The sequence below is a fragment of the Chenopodium quinoa genome, unplaced genomic scaffold (assembly GCF_001683475.1).
Source record: "Chenopodium quinoa cultivar QQ74 unplaced genomic scaffold, ASM168347v1, whole genome shotgun sequence".
Taxonomy (NCBI): domain Eukaryota; kingdom Viridiplantae; phylum Streptophyta; class Magnoliopsida; order Caryophyllales; family Amaranthaceae; genus Chenopodium; species Chenopodium quinoa.
In genome coordinates, this window is record NW_018743331.1 from 9,861,300 (window position 1) to 9,889,182 (window position 27,883).

At 35.9% G+C, this 27,883-nt stretch overlaps 2 protein-coding genes across 2 annotated transcripts; one reads left to right on the forward strand and one right to left on the reverse strand.

Annotated features, from left to right (window-relative positions):
* Positions 1 to 505: 505 nt before the first annotated feature.
* Positions 506 to 9,969, forward strand: LOC110737626 (non-functional pseudokinase ZED1-like). Its single transcript, XM_021917959.1, has 6 exons — positions 506 to 583; positions 1,332 to 1,562; positions 1,886 to 1,961; positions 2,440 to 2,591; positions 2,700 to 2,924; positions 8,998 to 9,969. The coding sequence occupies exons 1-6, from the start codon at positions 506 to 508 to the stop codon at positions 9,967 to 9,969; spliced, it is 1,734 nt and encodes a 577-aa protein (XP_021773651.1).
* LOC110737914 (putative callose synthase 8) lies at positions 9,472 to 27,735 on the reverse strand. Its single transcript, XM_021918261.1, has 41 exons — positions 27,066 to 27,735; positions 26,208 to 26,308; positions 25,672 to 25,793; positions 25,472 to 25,553; positions 25,274 to 25,369; positions 24,980 to 25,108; positions 24,792 to 24,884; positions 24,617 to 24,708; positions 24,333 to 24,459; positions 23,705 to 23,842; positions 23,541 to 23,617; positions 23,245 to 23,440; positions 21,633 to 21,764; positions 21,434 to 21,551; positions 19,498 to 19,826; positions 18,800 to 18,852; positions 18,642 to 18,702; positions 18,422 to 18,503; positions 18,287 to 18,336; positions 17,351 to 17,437; positions 17,129 to 17,260; positions 16,947 to 17,041; positions 16,786 to 16,870; positions 16,538 to 16,698; positions 16,291 to 16,414; positions 16,058 to 16,203; positions 15,842 to 15,980; positions 15,420 to 15,571; positions 15,209 to 15,315; positions 14,995 to 15,117; positions 14,817 to 14,885; positions 14,527 to 14,695; positions 14,301 to 14,421; positions 13,845 to 13,964; positions 13,651 to 13,766; positions 13,200 to 13,283; positions 12,852 to 12,964; positions 12,547 to 12,776; positions 11,340 to 12,188; positions 10,572 to 10,757; positions 9,472 to 10,459 (listed from the first exon to the last, which is right to left on the reverse strand). Exons 1-41 carry the CDS (start codon positions 27,334 to 27,336, stop codon positions 10,223 to 10,225), a joined length of 5,994 nt encoding a protein of 1,997 aa, XP_021773953.1. The 5' UTR covers positions 27,337 to 27,735; the 3' UTR covers positions 9,472 to 10,222.
* Between the last annotated feature and the right edge of the window lie 148 nt (positions 27,736 to 27,883).

Genomic DNA, 27,883 nt, shown 5'->3' on the forward strand with positions numbered 1-27,883 from the left:
GAAACTTTCACTTATTCGCGGTTGTCTTTTAGCATGGTGTGTGTCCCATGAGAGAGAATACGGTATCAATTAGAAAGAGTTAATTTCGGAGGTTGAACATAAATCTTTATGTCTTCACTTTCACGTTGATCGGGCTATATTCATTTCTACAAGGAGGGAAACGATTGCTAAAGCTCAAGCTGCTTTTCTATTTTGGCGGCAACGAGCGAAGATTAAGTGGGATGCCTTTGGAGAATCCCATTCTCGGCTGCTATTCTCTTCTGTTCAGGCTCGTTGTCGTCGGAACTGGATCCTCTCCCTAAAAGATGATTCTGGCTTCTAGATTTCTAACCCTACTTTGATTCGTCAGGAAATTATGAATTTCTATTCTAACTTATATGCTGTGCCACCTTCATCTTCTAAGTTAAAAACTTTTGAATGGGATCAATTACACCTACCTTCCCTATCTGCTGAGCTTCGGAGTCAGTTGTTGGTTCCATTTTCGACTCTAGAGATTCGTACATTGATGTTTGGTATTGATGACGGAAAGTCTCCTAGCCCGAACGAATTTACTTCGGCTTTCTTCAAGTCTTACAGGCATGAGGTGGGTAACCATGTGGTTTATGTTGTTCAGTATTTTTTTTGCTTATGGGTACATGCTAAAAGACTGGAATCGTACCTTCTTGGTTCTTCTGCCTAAAGTGGACAATCCGGAACTAGTTTCTTAATTTTGGCCTATAGGGTTGTGAAATATATTGTATAAATGCATTGCAAAATGTCTCACTAGACGTCTTAGGAAAATTATGCCTTTCCTGGTCTTTGACTTTCAGAATGTTTTTGCTCCCGGGCGCCTGATGTCTGATAATGCCCTGATAGCTCACGAGCTTCACTCTTTCATGAACGCCTCTCGGACACGCAAACGATTTTATGCAGCTCTTAAACTAGACATGAATAAAGCTTATGATCGAGTCCGTTAGGACTTCTTACTTCAAGTGCTGCAGGTTTTTGGTTTCCCTCCTTACTAGATCCGTCTTATAAAACAGTGCGCGTCTACTGTTTCCTATCAGGTTTTGGTCAACGGTTATCCCTTCTCCTTCTTTTCACCCGCATTGTGGTCTTCGCCAAGGAGATCCGCTCTCCCCTTATTTGTTTGTTCTTTGCATGGAAGTTCTTTCTGCCATGATCCACAAGGCTGAGAGGGACACATTATTAGAGGGTCTTCGTATTTCTAGGGGAAGCCCTCCTATTTCTCACCTATTCTTTTTCGGATGATGCATTTTTGTTCTTCCGAGTTTCTCCGGCAGCTTGTGATCAGGTTATGTCTTTATTACATGATTTCTTTTCGATTTCAGGTCAAATGGTTAGCCTGCAAAAATCCTTTGTTATGTTCAGTCCCAACACTCCGGATGACTTTAGGGATTACTTGGCTGCATCTTACTACTAAACCTTCTCTAAGCTCGTATCTGGGTCTTCCAATGGACATGGGTTGTAGTAAAACGGCTGAGTTCGGGTTCCTAGTGGATAAGATTGTCCGTCGCTTATCGGGTTTTGCCAGTCTTTGTCTGTCCTCTGCTGCAAACTTGGTAATTATTAATAGCATTCTGGTTGCCTCTTTTAACCACATTCTCTTAGTGTTTAGAGTTTCGAAGTCCATTTGTGACCGCATCGATAGTTTGCTTACCAGCTTTTGGTGGAAATCTTTTGAGTCTCAGGGTATAGCTTTTAGTTCTCCTTCCCTTTTTCATTTACCCAAGGATTTAGGTGGGCTTAGTCTCCGACGTTTGGGATGCTTTAACTCTGCCCTCTTAGCCAAGCAAAGTTGGCATCTTATGCATCATCCGCAACTTCTGGTGTCACGTCTTCTCTTTTCCAAGTATCCTTCACTTACCTCCTGCTCTTTTTCCAGGATTCATCATCCTTCATGGGGATGTCGTGGTCTAGTGGAGGGCTTTTCTACTCTATCCCAGGGGATAGCTTGGAAGGTTGGCACAAGCTCTCGGGTTAGGATTACTGAGGATACTTGGGTTTTGGGAAATTATATACAGTTTAAAGCTTCTTGTTCTGAGTCGGTTCGTCAGTCTCTTGTTTCTGATCTTCTTGATCCGTGTTCAAACGCGTGGGACTCATTTAAAATACATCGGCTGTTTGATGATCCTACGGCTTCCTTTATTCTGTCTATGGGTCGGCCTCTTCTACCGATAGATGATTTTGTATATTAGAAGTTTACCAGGGATGGCTCCTTTTCTACAAATCTGCATATGCGATGTTTATCCGACAATGTCCCCTATTGTTCCTTCTATTCGGGTTTCTTCTTCATGGTGGAAACATTTTTGGGACTTGCTCGTTCTTCCTAAATGGAAGATATTCTGTTAGAAAATTTTTTATGACGCATTACCATTGACTCCTAAACTACGATCCAGGGGTTTACCAGTAGACCCTGTTTGTGTTTTCTGTTGGCAGGATCAAGAGTCAGTATCTCATCTCTTCATGGATTGTCCTTTATCGAGATGTTTTTGGGTCCGGGGTCCATTGGGTTTTACTCGCAACTCTTTGCATTCTTAACCTTTTTTGGTTTGGTTTACCATTGTCATCTCCCTCTTCACTTCCTTCAAGTATTGGGACGGTTAGGCTTGGTTTTAGGTCAACTTTTGGCAATTTGGTTGGTTCTCAATGACGTTCACTTTTGTCGATATTCTTCTTCTCCGAATATGTGATTGGAGATAGCAGCGAAGTGGGTTGCTAAGAATTCTCAGGCATATGAGGTAAAACAAAAAACCTGTCTTTTGCATCGTGATAGGGACACCTCTCCTCCAGATTATGTTCATTGTCTTCGGAGAATTTCTTCGGATTCTATAGCTTTGTGTTTACTTTTCAACGGCGCATGGTCTTTGTCGGATAATTGTGCTGGTATGGGTTGGATTCTTCAAACGATTAACTCTTCGCAGGTTCTTGGAGGTTGCACAAGGGCTTGTCACTCAGCTTAAGCTCTTCAGGCGGAATTACAAGCGTGTCTTTTGAAAGGAATGATGTCCTTCCAACAAGTTTATTCTTCCGATAGAGGGTTCAGAATTATTATGGAGCTAATTCTTCAGTAAGGTCAAGTGATCGGAATGCCTAGGTGGAGGCCGCTTCTGATCAGTAATATCAATGTACAATTGATGTTACAACTTAATCTTAACTGAACCCTTCGGGTCGAACCCAATCGAATTACCGATCCAAGACGACGAATTAATCCGAAAGGATTTAATGAGTCAGCAGACTTTTACGAATACAGACGTCGGATATCGAGCCTAGGGCGTCGAGACCGAGTGTTGCAAAATCACAAAGCGACAAGTATGAACATAGCCCTAGCACCACACTGGCCTGACCATGTGGATGCTAGGCTAGTTCGAGCTAGCATGCACCTAGCATGGCTAGGCGCAAGCCTTAGCACACTAGGTGCACTAGGCGCACTATCGCAACCCTAGCATCATGCCTAGGCGCTATTGGAGCCCTAGCATGATGCCTAGGCACCATCGCTTCCATCACAGGCACTAAGCGCACCTTGGGCACCATCGCAGCCCATCGCAAGTGCTATGTGCACTATAGCAACCCATCGCAGCACAAGCACAGCACCATCGCATGGCTAGGCCAGTGCGTGTGTACGTGTGCTTGTGCCTTAGCCCATCACATCATCACAACAAGCATGCCTGCACACATGCGTGCCTTCGCATGGCATTGCATCGCAGCATGCGTGCTTGGGTACTAGGCACCATCGCAGGCACCTCGCACAAGCACAACACCATGGTAAGCCTTGTGTGCGTGTGCATGTGCGTGGAGGGCATCGCAGCAGCAGCAGCATGCGAGGCTGGTGCGCATGGCTGGCAAGGCAAGGGGCCAGCATGCGTGGCTTGCTAGCAGCACGCATGCTGGCTATGCTAGCGTGTGCGATGGCGAGGGCTGATGCGTGCCAGAAGCCAACACTAGCGCCTAGCTAGCAAGCAGCATCGTCTGGCTAGCTAGCGAGCAGCAGCGCTGGGCGTGCTATGCATGCGAGGGAGCTGGCAGCAGCCTAACAAGCCTTGCTAGAGCCGGTTTTGCAAGTGGGGACCATTTCTTGGAGCAATGGCTTGGGGATCAAGGCAATGGTCCCCCCAAGCCTTTGGTCCTCACTTGAGTGGAATTAAAAAGGCAACTCTAATTAAGAGTAAACCTTTGATTCGTAAAACTCATAGTTATTTTGTCCGGGTCTTGACTAACCTTCAAGACTTAGGACGCTCGGGTCGGGTCGAGGGTACGATCCGTCAGAGATCTCGTGTTTTCGGGATTTTGAAGTAAGAGCTCTTTGGGAGCGAAGCACGCGACAAAGGTATAATTCTTGTTCTTAATCTTCTTTGATTAAGTTTAATATGGTTGTTAATTGTTTTATTAAGGGGCGGGTCTTGGTAGGTTTCCTTCCGCGTAGTGTCGGGTCACTACAAAACCCTACAGCGGTATCAAAGCCACGCTCCTTTTAATTTTTGCAATTATTTTTTAATTAAGGTGTTTTAAAGGAATTTATTTTTCTAGTTCATGTTCTTCTAATTAGATTAGATGCTCGTTTTAATTAATTTTTAAAACTCGATTTTATTCTCGATTTAGCTGTCGAACCCAGATTTTGGCTCAAAAATAGTGATTTTTGGGTGGAATCGACATTCTGGAACAGATTCAACCCTTCTAGGACTGTCCAGAAGCCAAATTCGAACCAGAAACCCATTTTTTTATGGGGTTTTTCGTTTTTCAACGAAAATTTTAATTCTTTTAAGCCTTGATTAATGCAAGCATTACAAGGTTAGATTAAATGCACATTTGCATCACTAATCTACTGGTTTTAAAATATCCTTAAGCATAATAATGGAGTTTTTATTAGTGCTTAAGTTGATATACCATTTTTTCACATAAACTTGTTTTTCACAAATTTTGCAAATAAACTGCAATAAAATGTGAAAGCTTGTTGTGATCTTGTAATTTTAAGTTCCTATAATGTTAAAGTTCTAATCTTTAAAGCTTTAAATGATTGGAACCCTAACCCTAAATTCCATGTTGAACAAAGTTTGGATTTTTCATGTTTGGTTGATTAAAATCCATCAAGTTCAATTACTTGTGAGTAAAATTTGATTAATCTTCATATTGGAAGATGTAATCTTGGTATTTTACACAAGTATGCAAGTTGGAAAAATTTTATCATTGGATGGTTAATTTATTTTTCCAACTCCCATTTGTCAAACCCATTATTAATTTGCATATTGGCAAGACTAATTATGGACATAGCTCGTTTTATTTTAAGCATAAAGTTAGACCTAATTTTGTTCAAAATTAAAATTTTTGGATAATTTAGGCTTGTGCACCAATAAAATAAATTTTATTTAAGTAGGACTTAATTTTATTTTATTTTGTTTTTTCCCTCAAATTGATTCTAAAATATAATTTAGATTTAATTATTGTCACACACAAATCGGAATTAAAATTCCGAGGAAATGCACGCAAATCGATGCAAAACCGTAAGCGTCACCAAGGCTAGCCGGGCTGCCTAGCAGCCCACATGTAGGCTGCCTATGGTGCACGCAAGGCCATTGCACCAATGCGCGTGGCTGTGTGTGGCAGGGAAGGTGCTGAGCGCTATGTGGTTCGGGGTATATTCCTATTTTTGCTAATTGGCTATTCGGAAAGGTTATAGTCGTATTCTCATGTACACCGATTGTTCTACCTTGGTTTCCCTGCCTGCTATGTGGTTCGGGGTATATTTGCTAATTGGCTATTCCGTGATATCCAGTCTACTATTTTGAGTCTTACTGTGTGCAGAATTAGAAAGGTCCCTTGTTCTTGGATTACTCTAGCTCATTGGTTGGCCACGACGGCGAGACATCGTCAGCTTTTATATTTTTCTTTTTGACCTTTTTTTTGTTTGATTGTTCTTCTTGTCAAAAAAAAAAAAAAGAGAGAGAGAGAGATTCTTTTACTATCACTAACGCCTTATACACTACACTCCAAATATGAAAACACCACACTGCTGTCTTTGTAGAGATAATTACCTAAATGACAAAATATCTATTGATGAGAACACATTAAATCAATGTATGCACAAGATTTAGTATCTATTGAAGTGAATAGAAATTACGTTAATGATAGTACGACTCATATATTTGATAATATTTATGTTTCAATTGACGAAATATCTAACAATTGTTTAAACCATATTTAAAACCATATATAATGACATATGTATGTATTGATATCTTTCTTTCTCTCTTTGATAGTATATATTATGGGAATGACAATAAATATTAAATTGGTAAATATTATTTGGATCGATAAAATTTTCAAGCTATGTCATATACACAACCTCTTCCAAAATCCCATTGAGGAAGGTGGTTTTAACATCCATCTGCCATATTTCAGAATCATAATATGCAATTATTGCTAGAATAATCCTTACAAACTTAAGCATTGCAACTGATAAAAAGGTTACATCATAATCAACGCCGTGAATTAGTCTGTAACCTTTTGTTACCAATAAATCTAGCTTTGTATACATATACATTTCCATCTTCGTCGAGTTTCAACTTGAAAAAACCATTTGCAACTAATAAGTCTATACCCTTCGGGCAAATCAACTAAGTCCCATACTTGGTTTCAAACATGGAGTCTATTTCGGGATTTTCATGACCTCTAACCATTTTTGGGAGTCAGGGCTCATCATATCTTGCTTGTATGTAAAAGGCTTATCAATATTTAATACCAAGATTTCATGATTCTCAGTTGTCAAGTTCCCATCGTATCTATCTGGCTAAGATTTTGGCATCTGTGACCTTCGTGGGGCTTGAGCATCCACGTCATTGAGTTGACTTTGAATTTCAACAATAGGCACTTCTAAAGTCCTTTGTGTGTCAGATTGTGTTTGTTGCTCATCTCGAATCTTATCGAGTTCTATTTTCCTCCCACTTGTCGTTTAGGAAATATGTTTCTTTTCAAGAAAGACATCCTCTCGAGCACAATACTTAGTTCTAAGATTGGTTGTAGAAGTAATACCCCTTTGTTCTTTTGGATAACCCACAAAGAAACACTTATCAGACTTTGGTGCAAGTTTGTTAGGCATACTTAACAAAACTTCACAACCCTAAATCTAAAGAAAAGATAGCCTACCTAGAAGGTTTCTCTATCCATATTTCTTACGGAGTCTTTTAGACAGCTTTTGACAGAACACGATTCATTGTTAATGTTGCTGTTTGCAATGCATGTTCCTAGAAATTTATAGGATGTTCGGCCTAACTCATCATTGACCGATCCATGTTTAACAACGTTTGATTTCTCCTCTCAGACACACACCATTCCATTGAGGTGTACCAGGTGGTGTTAATTCTGATAAAATTCCATGTTCTTTCAGATGAATTCCCGACTTAGATATTCTCCACCTCCATTTAATTAAAGTGCCTTGATCTTTTTTCTAAGCTGTTTTCCTCCTTCATTTTTAAATTCTTTGAATCTTTCAAACGAATCAGATTCATGTGACATTAAATAGATTTAGCCATATCTACTAAAGTCATTAGTAAACGTGATGAAGTAGTGAAATTCACCTCTAGTAGTTTAGCTCATTAGGTTGCACACATGCGTGTGTATAATGCCTATTAGATCACTTGGCCTTTCTCCTAACTTGGTGAAAGATTATCTTGTCATTTTTCCATATAAACATAATTCGCAATATTCAATCGAATCTAAGTCAAATGAATCGTGTAGAATTTCTTCCTTTTGAAGTTTTTGTATGCATTTTATGTTAATATGGCCTAATCGCTAATGCCGTAGATAAGTGGTATTTGATCAGTCACTAGTCTTAGCCCTTTTGGTAATATTTTCAATGTTACAGATTTGTTTATCAAACCATAGCACATATAGACCATTTTCTTATCGTGCAAAATCACAGAAGATATTATCGAAATAAAGGAACAACTGTTGTCTTTTATTTGAAATTCAATTCCACAAGCGTCTAACGCGGAAAATGAAATAATGTTTCCAATTATGCTATGGAGAACGAGGGAGAGGAAACTAAGTCAATCACATGAAATTGACATAAAAAATATAATAGAAGAAATGAACAAAGGAAAGCAATAGCAAAACTTTTTGAAGATATGCTTTAATGGTGGAGGTTAAGAAGTGTTTAAATGAAAATAATTAATTGAAAGGAAGAGTAACTAGTCACGCATGACAGGAAATTATCTAAGTTTAAAAAATATTTAAACAATAATAAAATAATGAAGATTCCACTTTTTCCATGAAATCTTAGTTCGCTGGTGACATTTATACTGTTATGTGCACCAATGTGCATAATTTGTGATGTGGATCACACTCTTAAAAGGTTGTGCTGCTACACGTACCTTTGTTATATAGTTGATGTCGTTACAGCCAATATTTCCTTTTTAAAATAATACAAAAAGTACAGAGCCACAAGCAAAAGGACAAGAGAATGTTTTATATGTTGAGTAACGTGATCAAAATCAGTTCCTATTATTTAAGAGTGTTGGTAGCCTAGGATTCTTAATTAAATAATGTAGTTTGTTAGCATGTTGTTAGTGGTAAATTATCCAAGCCGTTAGTGGAGGACATGTCACTAATTCTTAGCATTTCAGTTTGCAGTTTGTTAGTAGCACTTTCCTATTAAAACCCTTGTAAATTGTTCTTCGAAATGGATTTAATACAAGTTTATAATATTCTTTCCCCCCTCTCATCTCTATTTATAATTTCAACATTATAATCATTGAGAACCTTCTCATTCTTTACTATTGTCAGCAGTAAACGAGTCTTACGCGCTAATTAACGACTTTGAAATGATGAGCATCCAAAGTTGACTTTAACGATATTTCTAGGGTTGTAAGCCTATACAAATTCCATATGCAATTGTAACATATAGTTTATTTTTCCACCTTCCAAACAAAAATTTCCACATAGTACTACAATCTCTTTATAATGTTCGATATGATAGCATTCAAATGTTGTTGGACAAAACAGAAACTGAAGGAATGTGAAAACAACTTCATAAGGAATGGAAGCTTGCTACAAGAAGAAATCATTGCCGTCTGTAAGGGAAAGAATCTTCCCATCCATGTTTTCTCAGCTAACGAAGTTACAAAGATGAGCACCTTCACTTCAGATTATATACCGGATGCTCATTACCGAATATTCTGCGGTACAATAGATGAGGGCAACCGACGTGTTTTCATCAAGAAATTTCACTCAGTAAACTCATTTGTTGGTGTAGAAGGCATTCTTCGAGAAATTGTCACAGCAACACAAATGTGCATGCATCAAAATTCTTTAAAGCTGATAGGTTGTTGCCTCGAAACAGAACTTCCAGTTATTGTGTATGAGTTCCCTGATCAAGGATGTCTTCAAGATATTATCAGTAATACTAATACAGGATTTTTTCCATGGAAACTCAGGTTAAAAATTGGCTCCGAAATATCATATGCCCTTGCATACCTCCAAAATGGTTTTTGTAGGCCGGTGATTTTCAGAAACTTGAGCATTAAAGATGTATATTTGGACAAAGACTATGTCACGAAGCTCACAGGGTACTACTTCTCAGTGTTGATCCCTGAAGGTGAAGTTCATGTCAATGATGCAGTAGTTGGAACTACAGGTAGTAATGCACCTGAGTATATAATGTCTGGAAGGTTGACAGAAAAAACTGACGTATATTGTTTAGGTGTACTGCTTTTTGAGCTTTTGGTTGGCCGCAACAGGCTTACATATTGGTACCAATTTGATATTTCTAGAAGAATACGGGAACATGACCAAAATCTTAAGATCAGTATGTTCGTAGATCCTGAAATTTCATGTGAAATAGAAGATAGTGGAAAGCAACAGCAATTGCAGGAAGTATTTGAGCTTGCTTGGAGATGCACACATCGTAATGAAGATGACAGACCAAGTATGATTGAAGTTGCAAGTGAGCTTAAGAAAATTGCAGACTCTAATTAGTTCTGTTGAATTATCTCAGATTAATGTTATTAGTAATCCAAATTTTGAGGGAGAACTTGTTGCAATAGTTTTCTTAAAATACTGGTATTACTGCTAATCTATATACCATTTCAAATTTTATTTGTTCTCAAGCTACACAATAAAATTCCTATATTGTTCTGAAAAAATATGCCTATGTTATTTTTACATCTACCTAAGGTTTTGTTAATATGGTTTGACTATACATAGAGAAGAATGAGCTATCCTGAGCAACCTAAGTGCACTTCTTTTTCCCTTGGCCTTGAAGAATAGGTAGAATATGTAACCTCCTGTTGTAGGCTTCATTGAAAAGAAACCGAGTTTGAAAGGCTGAAATAATCGGAAGCCAGGAAAATGAGGCGATGGGAGCAAAAAGGACAACGCCCATGCCAAAATCATACCATCGAGCAAAAACCTGAGCAAAGTCCCAGATTCCAGTGTTCTCTATCAGTGGCCTTAGAGCTTGTGCAATCTGAAGAAAAAATAAATGTCAGTAATAAGAAGTAAATGTTTGTTTTACACTCCTGATTACAGAATTACAGGAATATAGAAAAGAAAAAAAAAAATGTCTCTGACTAGCTTACCAATATCAATCCCCATCCAGTGGGAAGAAAGGCCAGGCAGCACACAATCAAGTCCATGATAGACAGATTGCATAAGAGCGAAAGCGTGATAATAGTAGATATAACAGCCAAGAAAAGACATGCTTTGAATAGTCTGAACAAAAACTGATGATTAGCACTGAGCCACTGCCTTCCCACATTCACTATCTGTACAACAAATAAACATCATCTCAATGAGAATTAATACAAACCTAATTTAGCCATCAATAATAGTAAAAAAATGAAGTGATTATAGATAAAGCACAATTCAATGACATAAAGACTGGGAAGATCAGATCATTTAGTTAAAAGTTGGCTACAATACAGTCATAAGACGTTTTCAAATCCGGAAAACTACCTGGGAATTACAACATCAGCATAACATTGGATGAGCCATTAGAAGTTCCCGAGTATTATTACTCATTATTAGATGGAACTGCAAGTTATCAGTATTAAAATTCTAATTTCTTTAGGAACTATTAGGGAACTGCATCAATGCATTACGTGGTCACTTGATGATAGCTGTTCATTACTTACAGGATCTGATGATCACAATCATCACATTATGATAGGGAGGGTTCCCTAAAGAATACTAGTCTGGTCAAAATCACTATATGAATTAGATCCATCTTTACCTTATAATAGCAATTCAGTCCGGTTTTTCTCCATAGCATTGTCAAAGATTGTACACTTAACTGTTAACAAAGTAATGCATAATCAATTTGTGAAAAAGAAAATTATAAATTTTACCTTAACCAATAGAAAAATCACACCTATGACAACCCATGAGAGCACGTACACAATAAAATTGCTGCTGTTTTTGGATATGTCTAATTGATAGACCAAACCATACTGATACACGAAAAACCTTAGTGAGAGAATAATTTCAATGATCCTAGAACTCCATCTGGAACGGCGAATATGCTCCTGCTCATCATCCCACCAGGACTGCCAACTCTTATCAGGTGGGATTCCTATACCACCTTGCTGCCGTATCCACTTATTCCAATCTCTCCAGTCATCTACAATTATAGGCCAGTCAAAGCCAGATGGATTAAACAGAAATGGAGCAAACAACCATGTCAGCGACAAGAACCAGATTGCATAGGTGATCAGAACGTATGCCATGCTGCTTTGATAGGACTTCCGATACAGATCATACACAGTCAACAGTAGCAGCAGCTCAAACCCTTTTACAAAGTGGCTTCTCGAATACAATCTGTAGTTTTCTGAGAAGGTGGCATGAAATATCACAACTTTGCGACCTGTAGGAATATATTTGGCACCACCATGGAGAATTGTTCGGCCATAATAATGAGATTTTGCTCCACAAGAAAAGGTGAAGAATACAGAAGCAAGCTGCAGCTGCATAAGAACAAAATCTTTAAGAGCGGTGTAAAACCCTCTCTCTAATGCAATCTCCATAACCATAGGTAGCCCCGTCAAGAGTCCTAGTTGTATAAATGACTGTGAAGCCAGAGCAGTTTCTAAGGACTGTACGTTATGGACTCGAGCTTCAATTATGAGTACTTTTTGCAGTCCACTTAGAACAAGGTACAACTGCCCGTAGAGGAACACATAAATGGAAATAACTGATACCTGAGAGGTTTCGGCAGTATAATTATAGTTAGTATGAAGTAATGAAGGCTTAAGATAGTTGCTGAAAGAAATAAAGCAATTAAAGAAATTGATACATGAATGTGATTTAAAAACCAAGTTAGTAATAAAAGATGCATGTTAACAAGCATAACAATGTAAAATATTGTTTGACAGTAGCAAAATAAGGAAAAACAGCATGCAAGAAAAGCAGGAAGTGTTGAAAGGAGATAAAGGATAATAGAGATGTTAATCGTAGAACGACAAAGATCTACAGAATGAAAATCTTATAGAAAGTAACAATATACAAATAGAGCCATAGGGAGGGAATGCAAGCAGAAATGCCACTAGAAAAACATACCAGGTTACTGAAATAGAAACCAATGGTTGTGTAATAACATGATAACATCCGGAAGAAGTCAAATTGCTGCCCAAGACGATAAATGTCACGGGTTAGAGTCTGTTCACTGTTTCCATTAGCTACTTTCGCTTCAAATTTTGATATCTGGATTAGTCCTACATCACGACCCTTTCCCACTTGGATATATTCCTGATAAGTCACATATCCACGCCGCAGTACAGAGTTGAATCCTGCACATAAATGGTGCCTCACCATACAAATTACATAATATGTTAAACAAAACAAAGATGGCTACAGATTTCTACCCGCAAAAACATCCTCGCTTAGGTTTATTGTTTTTGATGCTTTGCTGATACCTCCTCGTGTTATGTGAAATATCCTATCAAATATATCTGGATGACCATAATGAAACCGTACCCTGTGCAGGAAAAGTGGAGTACAAAAAGTTAATCAAATTTGATAATCATGCTGATTTATCTAATAGTCAGAAGATTGATTATAGAAAACACAAAGCATATCTCAAACTACCAAGTATAAAATGAGAATTGTTGACATGCACTTGTTCAAATAGGCAGAAAATGAATTCATCCATGGTGCATTGTATCAAACTTTTTTTGAATAAATAAAACATGTGGCAATAACCAAAAGTTTACCTGAGAGGATTAGCTAATATTCTCTGGCCAATGGTCACAAAGCTTGTCTCTTGGTATGACATGAACCATGCTAGGGTAGAAACACTGAGTCACGCGTAATAACACTCATTAGCATAGCTTACATAATAAAAATAAAGTTAATAGCATATCAAGAGTGACACATTGATACGCTGACTACTATAAGCTAGATGAATCAAAGAGACCTTTTTTTTTTTTTTTTTTTGGTAGCAAGATATCAGCTTTTTCTCACATCCAGGGAGTTCATTTGGAATATGAAAACAAAGTGTATAAGACACAATATTAGATAAGATAAAGAAACAGTTGTAGACTCTTGTAACCGTGACCCACATATTCAAATTTAGAATGTCCATGTAAGATTTGAACTCATACTCGAGTCTGACATTCAAGCATAGCCAACAGCATTCACATCAATGAGTTCATATACACTGACCTTCCAGTAAATACATGTTCTCTCAAACCGACTATAGTGGGAGCCCGGCGTCCTCGGTCTTCAAAAAATTCTTGCAGTATGTTTCTCATTTTGTAAGCTTCTTCCAAATAGTTATCCTGAGAGTACATACAATGTGAGAAAGACAAAAAATTTTGTAATGAATCTTTTACACCGTTACCTAGTAGCACACATACTTGATTCATATCTATTGTCTGGAGGGCTTCACCACGTGTAAAAATTATTGCATGGTTTTGGTTTTCTGGTTTTCCTTCACCTATATTAGGCGGACCGGGAAGCTTTATACGATACACCTCCTGCCAAATTGTATCAGAATGAGAACTATACTGCTTAAAGTTATAGAATTTATAATGAGAAATTCTCTGAAATAAAGGTTGTAAAGATCAAAATTTCATGTTAATCTATACAATGAGTTTATAAGTCTGAGTATCATCACAACTATTACGCATATAATTCTGTTTTACGTATGGAAACCTAATATTAATGTTTAGCAAAAGTACAGAACATGTGATTAACTTTGGTTGGTCCAGAGGGAAGTTTTCTATGATTTTCCTTTCTTCTGTAAGAACCCTCTAAGGCCATTTTCTCATATTGCAACCCTTAAGATTCCAACAATTTGCACTGTCCTTTACCTGGTCATGACCATTGATTCCGCCTTTGACTAGCACAGACGAATAAACCTTAGCCTTTTCAGACTCATCTGCAATTGTTTCTTCTGTCTCTTCAACATAAGCAACACGTAAAGCTGGGTACCTGTCGTCATTGATCATTTGATCCAGTAGTCGCCATATTAATTTCATTCAACTAAGGTTTGAATTTCGATGGGAAGCAATTATAGTACTCACTCTTAATAATTACCTAGTCATCAGATCAAGCATGTCCTGTGCACGTGGATCACCATCTCTTTTGCATGTACCGTACATTTGCCATGTAACAACATATGTAAATTTCATGTCTGATAATGCATCCAGATGAGCAGAGAGACTCTCATTCCCCCTCTCAATGGCATCATAACCTTGAAGAATATCTGCATAATCAATGCATTCATTAGTTAACTGATGAATTTTCACAAGGGGCAAAAAAGCCCTTCATATATCATGTCAGAAGCTAGATCATTAAGTTAAATCCTAATTCTCAGTCGAATGAACCTTTATCCTCTGCCATGTCAAGATATGCTTGTAATTTCAGGGCTTTTTTGTAGTACATCATTCCTCTGACTGTTAGCATCAAAGAAATGAAAATAGAAGTTAAATAGGAACTAAACATATATCTGAAACTGGTATTAGAATAGAATATCATTGCATAATAGCATTGCGCTTCCTCTACCTGTTCTGCTTAAAGTCTGACCCCGGAACGAAGCCCAATCCCTAAGCTCAGCCTCTTTGTCTTTTTCCATCAAATCATTTAAATCTTCACAATCCATACGTTCTAAGAAATTTTTCCACTGATCTGAAAGTGTAAAATAGTATTGTCATGAGGCAAATCTTTACAAACAGTTACAAGCTGTGAAGAAAAGAACTATGATACTACAAAAAAAAACCTGGATATATCTTTCTCATATAGAATATGATTGATACTTGTTCTTGGCTTGATAAAAGTTCTTTCATAGAAAACTTGACTTCTTCCATGTAATGTGGGGTCAACACACTGCAACAAAAAGACCTCTAATTTATGACCAGGAGATCTCATACATAAGAACATACACGTCTACTGTAAAAGATGACTAAAGCACATATAAGATAAATGCTGACCTGAATGATAGCATATTTCGCACTTTAGGAGCAGCAGGCATATTCATAGAGAGAGAAGTGGCAAAGAAAGAGATGCGCCTCCGAGCATCCAAGTTTGCAGGAACATCCATAGCTTTGTCTTTGACTGTAAGCAGCAGGAGAAAGCGTTTTATCTGTTTACAGTCAATGTTAGTTCAGGGATGAATAATATATGCTGCTTCCTTGTGCAGTTTTGAGATCACAAAATATCAAATGAAGACAATTAAAACAACAATTTCCTAAGCCTTTATCCCACTACGTATCAGTATTTGTAAACAAATTGATGTTCTAGTGACAAGAAAATAATTCATGGATATTCAATATGTCTTTAGGATATTAACGGATGAGAAGATTTTATGAAATATTCAGCATAACTATAGACAGTGAAGTTATATCGAAATTACTTTGTCATGAAGCGCCCCATCATTAGGCAATGGGAAATGAATAGAGTCCTTCGATGCAAATATTTCTGGTTGAATCTCCCTAGAGAAGAATGCTGAATCTTCAACTTTTTGATCAGAAGAATGGAGCGTATCCAAAGTTCTGCACACATTTCATATTGAGTGTTAACAATAAGTTTATAACAACTAAATAAAACTAATTGAATAACGAAAACAAACCTGGAACCATTTATCATCATTTCATTTGTCACAAGTTCAAATATGTCTTGGAGTACTTTCACTACTTGAACATAAAGAGCACCTACTACATCATCATGACGAGCCACATCTACTACTACAACATGATAAAGCTCATTCCCTTTGACCTGAGCAACATGATCAATTAGCCACCTGACTAAAATTTGGATGAAAGGAAAAGGGAAGCATAATATCATTAATTTTTAAAAAGTTACCAGTAGCTCAACCAATTCTACACATTTAGCATGTAGAGCTGGTAGTTCACTCAATTGAATCTTTTCAAGCAGGGTAGAGCTTTGGATGCTTTCGTTGATTTCAGATATAATACCTGAAACAATTCTGAAAAGCCAGAGATTTCCATAAGGAGAAACCATAACCCGGAAGAGAAATAAAAAAAATTTAGCACATAGATATGGGAAATAGTTGAGAGGAAAGATGAGTCTAATAATTCCTGTCCCCTACCTCTTCTCCAATTCCCCAGCAGCAATGATTCCAAAAATATACTTCAATGACTTATAGCACTCTTTCACCGCAAAGTACATTAGGCTACCTCTTCCTATCCTTTGAATTAGATCTTCATCTTTCCCATCAAATTCCTTAGCAATGCTCAATGCTGTTGAGAACTGATCGAATAGATGCGAATTGGCATTGTAAGCCTCATAAAAAGATCATAGCAAAAGTTCTTAGAAAAGTAATTTGACACATCTTACTTCATTTGTCAAAAGGAAGACAGGCCAACGAACATGGCCGGATAATATTTCTGCTGACAAGGGCATAATCATCAAATCCCTCTCTCTGGAAACAGAAAAACCACATAAGAACTTTTCTAAGGAATGCTTATGATTTAGATTTCTTATCAAATACTACTTACCTGTTGTTTATCAAGTCCTCTTGCCGGAAACTGATGATTATTTGGTTCCACATTGTAACAAACTTTGCTAGATCACCCTTTTTGTCTCCAGATGCCTATGACAGCATTAGTTACAAATGAAAAGAGGTATCAAAAAATCGTCCAATTGATTAACTTCAGGGGACTAACTTGCAGAATAATACCTTTTTCAGTTGACTAAAGAACCCTTTGCTTATTCTGCCTCTATCATTTTTTAAATTCGGTGGAATCAAGCGAGCATTAAATGCTGAAGGCAGCAACTGAAATCTACTTCGTAGCATTCCTAGTGTCCGTATCTGTATGTACAGTATAAGCATGACTAAGATAACATAACATAGCTTAGAAGAAGAAGCGAGGGGGAAGATAAAAAATCAATTCAAACATACTTCACCAAGGTGATGCAGAATTCCATAAATGCCACCAAAAAGTGCACAGAAAACAGAATACCAGATCTGTGTGTCCATAAAATATACCTGAAAGCCAAAAGATGAGAGATATCAAATTGTTTTTATAAGCCTACAGTATCACTGTTCTTTAACTACCTAAAACAGCTTCCAAGCTCATGTTATTAATGCATGAATAACAAGAATCATTTGGTAATCAAGAGGCATGATCATTTTTGCTGAACAATTTTTTTCCAAAAGATGGACAGCCACAATCACCTTCAAATCGTCAATTGACAAGTTTGGTTGGAAAGAAGGAGATTATTCAGCTACTAATAAATTTGTCTACAGAAGAGCTGCTCTTCCACTTTTGCCGAAACAAAAAGAGTTAATAGTCAATTCTCCTAATAGAAAAAGGATAATTAACAAATATTTCATATTCTTTCCTTCCCCAAACAATAAAGAAAGCAAGGGATGAGAAAGAAAGTTGGCATGAAAGATAGAAAATCATATTTCAGTGAAAATCCTTGCAGGACTTTCTCGACAAAAAAACTTCTGCATGGTCCTTGTCTGCTATAGAAGTACTAACATACAAATCACCTCGGACTAGAGTCTCTTATCTTTCTTCCATTAAATTAAACATGAACACATCAAATTCAAAATGGTACTATTGCGATTTTGTTATATGAGGGAGAGAGGAGAGGGCAGATAGAAGGGAATGCTTATGTGTTGTGTCTACTTAAATTCCTTTCCTCATTGTCTAGCTAAAAATCACTGTTCTACTTTGTTACTTTGATACTAATTTTAGACTGTAAAGTGTTACTTGTCAATGTAATGGAAACATTATCTTCAATAGAAAGAATATAAGTTAATACAACTAAACATCTCTTAGGTTGGCAATGATGAATGTATTTACATCCTTGATTCAAATAAACTTACCAAAAGAATAGGAGCCCAAACAGCAACAAGTACACCTGCATTACTCTTGACTGAACCATTATGAAGTCATGTAATTAGTTCCTAACCAAGTTAGCAACCAAACCAAAAATACTCTAGTCTACTATTAAGGTTTACCATGAGGAAATAGCTCACGCCTTTGATATCTATGCGAACCAACTCGCATCATTTGTCTGGTTGGTTCTATAAGTGGCTTTATCTGCAAAACCCATTGGCAATAAGGTTAACTTTTTTTTTTCTTTTGAGAAACATCGGCAATAAGGTTAACTTGAAACAGTGATTAAACTTGTTTGGTCATGGTATAAGATAGAGAAAAAACATTAGGACATGTACTCACCTCAAAATAATAACTGAAAGACAGTTTGCTCAGTAGTAGCAGCACCCAGAATAACATATACCTAGCAAATAATAAGTGAGGCATCTCTCAATATATAACATTATGATGCAAGAAAATAAACGTAACAAAAAGTGAGGTAAAGCAGTAAGAATAAGTACTTGAATGAGGAAACTTGATCTTCTTGCATTCCACGTCCAACAAATAATCTAGGCTATGTCACACAAAGAAATTGTCAGAACATGAACTGATATAATGTCTGAAATGAGGAAACTACCTTAAGCATGCATTATTCATTAACATATTCAATCTAAATTCACACAAAATATCATCAAAATCAATTCTATTATCTAAAGGGGCCAATCACAAAACTATCCATCCAAGTATATAACGGTGAAGGAAGAAGACAACATAAAATCAATTAATGAAATAGTTTTCAGATAATTTATCCAGAACAGCATCTTTTGATGCAACTCAAAACATGAACATGTTTTGAACTCTAAACTAGTATTATTTCATGTACACCAATGCAATCAAATAAGGGTACGTTGTAGAGTGTAGAATCTTTAGTACATATTAAACACTACATAGATAATAGAATCAGAATTTTGGCTTGAATAATTATCACAGACTACCTATTGTACAAAAATTGAAAACCATTCTTGTATAGAAAAATTAAACTACATGCAACCAGTAGTAGTAAAATTAGGGACTTATTTTGACATATATATACCGAAGTAAGACTTTCGAATATAATCTTTGGCAGCTATTGATTCTTACTAGTTCAAAAGTATCATCCGATACATTTTTATCATGCAAATATGCAATATATTTTCGGAGCTATTATCCAACCATGTACCTGTGTCCACCAAGATAGATAGGTGCAGATCCTGTTATTTGAGGTCTCAATATATCTACCAATTGCGGGAACAAAGAAAAGGATCACATCAACTGCATTACCAATAAGGTAAATAGCAACCGCCATCATGTATGATGAATAACACCACTTTCCTAGCAAGGTCCCAGGCCGGATGGAGTAACAAGTATATTTCCTTCTCGTGTTCACGTAGAATACAGGAAGAATTATTGCCCATATTGTGGCAATAATTAGCCTCAAAACATATTTCCAGATTCGTTTGGTATCCATTGTTGTCCTAGCTTTCCATGTAAATGCAATCTCAAGAATAGCTGCAAAATAAATAGTTAATTATTTTATATTGATATATAATTTTGTAGCAGCTCATCAGTGGAAATTCGTTGCAAATATTCTAGTACTTCAGTTAACACTTAACAGGATCAAGGTAGATCACTTTATAAATCAGCCTTAGTTAACTCAGCTCACAGAATTGAGCAATTAATCATGCCCTTTCAAATTACAAGTAAAAATTAAACCTGTCAGCGGCCACCATCCCTCAATCCCCCAGGGAAAAGAAAAAGAGTAATTCGATGCAATATTAAAGTGCTTATTGCAGAGAACAGTAAGCAGTGTAAACATCAACAGGAAAAAAAAAAAAAATAGAAAAAAAAAGAAAGAAAAAAAAAAATGTTTTCTTAATTTTTTTCCTTTTCTATACTCTCATGTATGCTTAAATCTATACATCCTCTGTTTTCAGTTATTTCCAAAATTGCCTTATGTCATGCTTTTTAATGAAACATTGAGAGTAGGTAAACGGAACAGTTTATCAAAATGATATAACGACCTGTAGGAGGGAAGAGTAAGGGTATTAGGTGTATACATTATACTAATAATATGTTCTGTTTACATTCTATAATCACTTCCTCAAAGTGCATGTCATGAGACTGTGTTGCAAGTTAGAAAAAAAAAAATACATAGAAAGTATGTTGCAGCCCTTGCAGGTATGTAAGGAATCCCAGATTGATGACCAGCATTCTGGCTGCAGGATCAACTAAATGTCTTGGAACGCCTGATTTTAAAATACTTATACAATGGTGTACAGAGATTGCATCAAATAAAAAATAAAACAATGGTGTACAGAGAGAGAATTTCATTTCTATAATATTGTGGCTAAAGTTATACATTAAAGGATATCAAAGTAGAATGTCAAGTAAATTATTTCCTAATTCGGCAATCAGATATAACTGAACCAAAGGCTTGAAATGATTTCTTGAAAAATGAGGTTTGTATTGTTGATTCTAATTTAATCTCAGTTAAGAAGTACTAAGGCTCTATAGAAACTCTCCAACCACCCCACTCCACAATGCAGTTGAGTGTTGCCCCAATCTCCTTATCAATACAAGAAACCATAACCAAATTTTATTATTCTGCACTCTATAGCCTAATTTACATACAAAATTTTACAGAATATTTTGTCAAGTATTGAAGTGTCATTAAACTGATGTCGAGATCCAGACAGTGATGTAATTTATGATCGTAATGGGAAAGTTATAGAGGAAATTGACCGTCATTCATAGAAACTAGAAAGTCATTTTTATGCTTAATTAGGCTGCTTTAAGGTGCGTAACACATATCGTTACATTTATAACTCTTTTGAAAGGAAATAAACTAGACAATTTTGAATTGAGAAGAACTTTAGTTAATTATGACAGGACTCATAAAGTGGATACCACAAAGTTGATCTTGTATCTATTGATGAATGCAAGGTCTTATCTTCCATGAAATGTGGACACCAATTGACATGTTCATCCTCTATTCTTTTACTTGTGTTCTTTATCTATCACAAACAGTTGTCAACATAATTCCTTGCCATCATGTAGAATAACATACAGTGTTTTAAGTGCAGAATATAAGTTAAAATTGCTAGAAAACACCGTACCTTGTACCACTTTGAGTCCTGCAGATGTGATGAAGATGCTACTTAAATCCTCAAGTATTGTTGTCTCAATCAACTGAAGAGGAGAGGTAACATCATGACATGCAATAATAACTAGTGCCTGAAAAAAAACAAGGAATTCAGTTATTAATATAAACATCATATAACATCAATCTTCAGTTGATATAGCTTGTAATCCTACCTGAAGGGCTAAAATTAAGAAGCTCCACATTCGATCAAAACTTCTAAATAACTGCAAAAACGAACGAATCTCAACAAAATTTGTTTTCCCCAGCCATTTGTTTTTACTGTCCTTGTCTTCAGTCTCCAGAATCTGCCATGGAAAAGACTCATTATAGCAATTATAACAGATTTTGACTGTCCTCTAAAACTAAAATTATTTGCAGGATATCCTGACAAATAAGTCAAACCACCAAAAACTAAGCCTTAATCAAATAGATAATGATGGTATAAAAGATGAATTGCAAAGAAGCATAAAGAATCCACACATTTAAGCTCAGCTTAGATTTTGCTCAGGCTGTGCATTACCAAATCCAGATTGCCCAACCCAAGAAAAGGACATAGAATTTAGAAGGCGTAGTAACCCGATACCAATACCAAGCTTCAAATTGGATATAAATTACATTGCAAACAATTAGAAGAATAAATCCAAAAACAAAGAAAAACTCAATCTCTATACAAAAGAAATATGTATCAGCATACCACCAAATTTCTTGATTCTCAAGACTGGTGTACATAATTGGGAGGTGGTTACAGTTGAAGTAAATGATTGTGGTCTTCTAAAAATTTATAAAAGTGAATTACAATATATTATCATGTCTCTGCTATCCTCCATAATTCATTTTCTAAGAATATTCTAGTTTGTGAAATATCAACAGCATAAAATTTCCAAGTTTCACTTCAGCACAACCAGAATCACTTGGACTCGAGGGGTGGTTATCAGCAAAAAATATTCCCTTTTTCTGAACCCTTATCCTCCATGATGTATGATTCAGTTGAAAGATCACAAACCAATACACAGATAAATGTTATGAAAATAAAAGGAGCAAAATCCCTTGATCCATCAGCCGATATTGTCCAACAGCATCTAGCAAGCTAATGCTGCTGCTAGTGCTAGCAATGTCACAGAATTATCAGCAGTTGTATCTTGATATTTAGAGAAGCACCAGTTATTTCCTAACAAATCATTGTAGAACTCCATGTAAGAATTTAACCTTTGCAATTACCCACATCAAAAAGCAACTAGTTGTGTTCTGATTCCAATATCAATCAATTTTCCCAATCTCTACTCTATGATCTTTGTTCCAAAATTTAGATAATAATGGCTGTAGAATCTTGGCTTGTCAACTTAGGAACTCAATTTGAACATTGTCATCATATAGCATCTTTCTTTCTTTTTTTCTTTTTTTTTTCCTTCTTTTTTTTTTTTTTTTTTTCTTTTTTTTTTCTTTTTATTTTTGGAGATGAAAGGCAATCTTCTCTAATATAATGAGCTATACAAAATTTCTTGATTATCACTTTTGCTTCTAATTAATCAGTTGTCTTTCTTCTGTCAAAAACTCAAAACTACGCAATTGCTCGAGAAGGAAAAAGAGTAATAAATTTGTGGCCAAAACCAACAGAGATCATACTCAATATACAATTAATATTGAGATCATACTCAACATTATAACAGTACCTTGAAAAGGGAAAAGTCATTACTTTATTTATTTCAATTAAAAGAAAGTCATCAACTAAAAAAAGATGCATCTAAGCAATGAAAAGAGCTAGCAAGTGTATAGGAGATGGCTTACTCCTTCTTCCTCATCCTTCACCGCGCTCTTTCCTATAAACTTCTTAAAGCGAACAAAGATGTTGCCCTTACTTTGATAATCAGGAAATTTCTTCTTCTTACTTTGATTAGCAGGAGAATTGTTCACAAAGAAAAAATCATGAAGATCATTTTTATCTGTACGCATTGGCCAACCTATTGAAAAACAATCTGGTGACCTGCATTTATACAATCACAAAAATTGTTAATTGTTTAAGGCCTATGAAATTTAATTAAAAAAAATATTAGCAAGAAGGTATAGAAAACTCTCAATCTAACCAGAAGTACTCGTTCAGGTCATCATAGTTTCTCCATTTAGAATGATCAGCAATTCCACTATTGCTTTTCTTAGCTTCCTTGATACAAATGAAAGCAGTTAGATTGAGAATAAAGATTCAAAGAATGAAACCTGTAAAGAAAGAATACAAGTCTGAGGACCTCACCCTAGATATAACATCGTAAATGGGTCCGACAACTTTTTTAAGAAAAGCCTCATCCTCTCCTCCATATACCGGCATGACCTTCTCCCATGTCATCAAGCTAACAGCATCAGTCAACATGCTATGCAACTCATACGCCATCTGAACATGAATATAAATTTCAAAAGTTGAGTGATATTTATAAGAATTTAACACTGGACATTTCAGAGCATATACACCTTGTACACTTGATACCCAAGCAGAACATCAAAGACAACTATCACAAGTATCTGTAAATCTTTCAGCAAGGGCAGAGTATAATAAAATGATACAGCCAATGGATCTTATTTTGTGAAACTTCCCTATTATTGCAAATTCAAATAAAAGGCATAGTTGCAAGGAAAAGAGAATACTCTGCATGCTGGTGTTGATTCACCAAATTGGTGCTGATTCTGTATGTAATTTAGACATAGTAAATCCCCCACTAGATTTATTAATAGTGATACAACCAAGAGTTTGTCTTTACACTGGAGAAAGAGGTTGAGAGAGCGAGAGAGAGAAGAGATACTAGGGACAAAGGAAAACTGCATTGTAACTACATCAAATATACATGATAACTCATTCAAGAAAGTCGTGGCCTTTTTCATCTTACATGGTGATATATATAACAAAGACATTCTGGCATCAATCGCAAGTTTGCAGCTTCTCCCCAAATTAGAAGATAAAGTGCTATATACAATAGTTTATATTGTTGAGCTTCCTGTTTCACATAGGGTAACCTGCACATATAAGTCATTCCCTTAAGAATCTTTGCCCAAAATTATTATGCAGAACAAAATATTAACTAGAAAGTAATAACATTCAACGAGAAGGTGAAATGTTATTGACATTGTGTCCTCTAGAGACCTAGATAAATGCTCATTGGTATTTACTCACCGAATGTTGCTTTTTTTGCCTAAAAACTTGCACCACTTTGTGTAATTTTTGAAGAATTTTCTCATTAGTCCATCCAATGCTCCATCAGAAAACTTCATAAAAAGACACGATACTAATCATAATGATAACAGTTGAAAATGTTATTTAAGAGGAGAGGTTAAGCCAGAAAAATTACCTGCAGCACTGATGCTAGCTTGTGACTCTGTCGGATGTGGGTGTTGGCAAGCAATAGAATTAGATGCTCCCTTTGGTTGGCAACATTTCCTTTCTGGATTCAGTAAAATTTTATAGAATTCAGGTATGGAATCAACGAAAGCCTTCCAGTAGGTTATTACAATAGCCAGTAAAAAGTATATATAGGACCTGAAACCCGAAGATAAAACCAAGCCAGTCAAATATGTCATAAGTAGCCCTGGGAGATTTGTTCTTTTTGAATTCATCCATGAATGGTAAACCACGAATATTGCGTACAGCTGCTACAGCAACCTTGATCTGCAGTAAACTTTCTGTTCTGTTACCAAAAAAGTTCAACTAATATATCTCAAACATCCTAAAGAACAGCTAGCACAACACAGCTCATATAATACCATCAAAAAGAAGAAAACAAGAATCATGTAGATGTAGCATTATCTAGAGAATTCTTCAGCAATAACACACCTCAGGGAGTACCATGATAGGTAGATGAACACCATCATTACCCAGTGGCAAGATATTGTACGTGACATGATCAATTGAGCCTCTATCACCATGAACCTGTTGGGAAAGGTGGGTAAAAGAGCAATAAGAATGCTGTTAGCAATATTTCTGAAATTGCTGATGATGAATTGAATCAGAAAGACAGAGAAAAAATAAAACCTGATGACCAGTTGCTCTTGTAACTGCAACTAATACTTCATACAGAACAGACGCAATGTCACGTGCATTTGTAAACTTATCTCTGCAAAATATTAGATTCATAACCTACAAATCCATAAAGTTAACCTAATAGTAATCACCTATCACATAGTTTGACAAAGAAAAAAACAGTATTCTGAAAATGTAAGTGTAAATCTTACTTGTTGATGAATTCCTCAGTTCCAGTGTGTCTGTTGATATAATCTTTATATCCATTAAAAACACGTCTAAGCTCACGTATATCACTCTTTTCTTTCCGCCTAGCAATACTGTCTTCCATATCCTATTTTTGAAGAGCATAACAAGTCAGGGACATTTGAAACAGTTGGATGCTCATCCAAATGCTCAGAGTATGCATTTTACTATTAGACGTATTATTTACCAATTACCATCAGTGCAAGTACGACAATATATAGACATCAAGTATATTAACATGTATGTAGTAAGGCCTAGTCAAGAGAAGTGGCACAGAGAAGGCAAAAAAGGGGTATAGCATTGAACAATTATAAGCCAACAGACAGGAATTTTAGATAGAAAATCGCGGTTTAGAATTAAATGAATGATAGTACAATGGTACCAAAACTATAAACCAATTAGCCTTACCGTAGTAATGATATAAGATATGATAGGATGATTATTTTAGAGTGATTATATAGCGGGAATTCTATAACAAACGGAGCATAAGAAAGTATTTAACCTGCTCAAGGCGCTGAAGTAATGCAGTTTTGAACTGCCGAACACCACGCCCTTTAGATTTTTTGTCCTTATTATGTGCTCTCTCAAAAGCATGGAAACGGCCTGCACAAAACAGAATAGCGTACGTGTTCTGTAAGCAGATTGGGGCATTTATAACATATCTAGAATGATGAAATATTTGTTTTGTCCATTGTTTTTTTGTAGTCACAACTCTTTGACTTTTACATTATTTATAAACTAACTTTTCAAAAAGAGTTGGTACGTAATTGAACATATTGATGGTCAAAATAATGCATTGGCTAGCGTGAAAATAAAAATGCAATTTCTAACCAATTTTATCAAACATAATTTTAGCTTCATATTTACATGCATTTATTTTTTCTAAATAAATCAACATATTCCGTATAAATTTCTAAAGAGCTCCAAAAAGAAGAAAAATTATGAGAATTAAATTTTTTCTAAATTATACTAGTATATTCATATCATCTTATACCAACTTAATATTTTACTTTATCATTGTACGGAATTTATATTATGGTAGAACCCATTTATTTAATATTTTTTAGGCTCCAAAAATCAAAAGCTTATCTAGAATTAAAGTAAATAAATTCAATACAAACCAAACAAGATATAGCTACAAATTACATTATGCTATTAAATTATCACTTCCTCGGCTCTAGAAAAATTATACTTGTATTGATTTTTTTTATTTTTTTTTTTTTAATGAACAATTACTTTTTAAATAAGAAAGAAATTTTAGAGACAGATTACAACTAATCCGTGCTACACATAAAACCCGAAAATTATATGAAAATAAACAAAATTGAATCAAGATACAAGAAAATTAAAATTAACATACAGAGATAAGCAACACGAGGTTCTTGGCTTTCAATCTGGTTAGCAACACGAAGAAACCGTCGAATATCAGGAGCCAAAGAAAGAGGCAATTTCTCGCTTTCAAAGGGTTTAGGCACATAATTATCATAATCATCATCTCCATAAGTAATTGATCTAGTAAAACTCCTACTACTAATTCCACTACTTGTACTTGGAATATCCCTCTCATCAATTTCATGGTATGTTTCTTGAATTGGCTCAGCTAAAACAATCTCCGACGACGTCGACGACATACTTGATAGCTAGCACACATAAAAGTGTAAAGAAGTCGAACACGAGCAGTGAATTTGTATATATAATTGAACTTGGCATAGTGTTATTTGTGTAAGTGAGTGTAAGTTTGGGATTTCTTAACGTGGTTATCTTTAGCTTTTGATGCTTTATGAATGTGAGTGTGATCTCTTTTTAGGAGGTGCTTTTGCTTTTGAATTGGTTTGGTGAAGAAAAGAAAAGGAGGGAAGGAAGGAAGTAACTTTTTTGAATGTGTCAAAATGAGCGGTTTTGTTTATTAGCTGAAATGGAAAAGAGAGGGGGATATTATTAGAGGATTTGATGATTCTCTCTACTTTTTAGGGATCCAAAAAGTGATGAATAGAATGATTTGGTAAATTAAGTTTGGGACTTTCTTGTAGAGAGGAAGGAGGATGGACAATGCTTGGCAAAGTAGACTTGGGCTTGATAATACCCCCTACTAGGTAGGGGACTTGGGCTTGATAATACCCCCTACCTATATTGGACTAATGGGTACTTTTGGCCAATACCAAATTTCGACATACTCTT

Coding starts and splice junctions, on each gene's coding strand:
- LOC110737626 (XM_021917959.1), top strand. CDS start 506: ATGTTTGGTATTGATGACGGAAAGTCTCCTAGCCCGAACGAATTTACT. Junction 1,962..2,439: donor CCCAGGGGATAGCTTGGAAG/GTTGGCACAAGC, acceptor TTCTGTTGGCAG/GATCAAGAGTCAGTATCTCA. Junction 2,592..2,699: donor TCCCTCTTCACTTCCTTCAA/GTATTGGGACGG, acceptor ATGTGATTGGAG/ATAGCAGCGAAGTGGGTTGC.
- LOC110737914 (XM_021918261.1), bottom strand. CDS start 27,336: ATGTCGTCGACGTCGTCGGAGATTGTTTTAGCTGAGCCAATTCAAGAA. Junction 14,422..14,526: donor ATGCTTGATCTGATGACTAG/GTAATTATTAAG, acceptor CAATGACGACAG/GTACCCAGCTTTACGTGTTG. Junction 10,460..10,571: donor CTGGATGGGGATTGATATTG/GTAAGCTAGTCA, acceptor TTTTTTCTTCAG/ATTGCACAAGCTCTAAGGCC.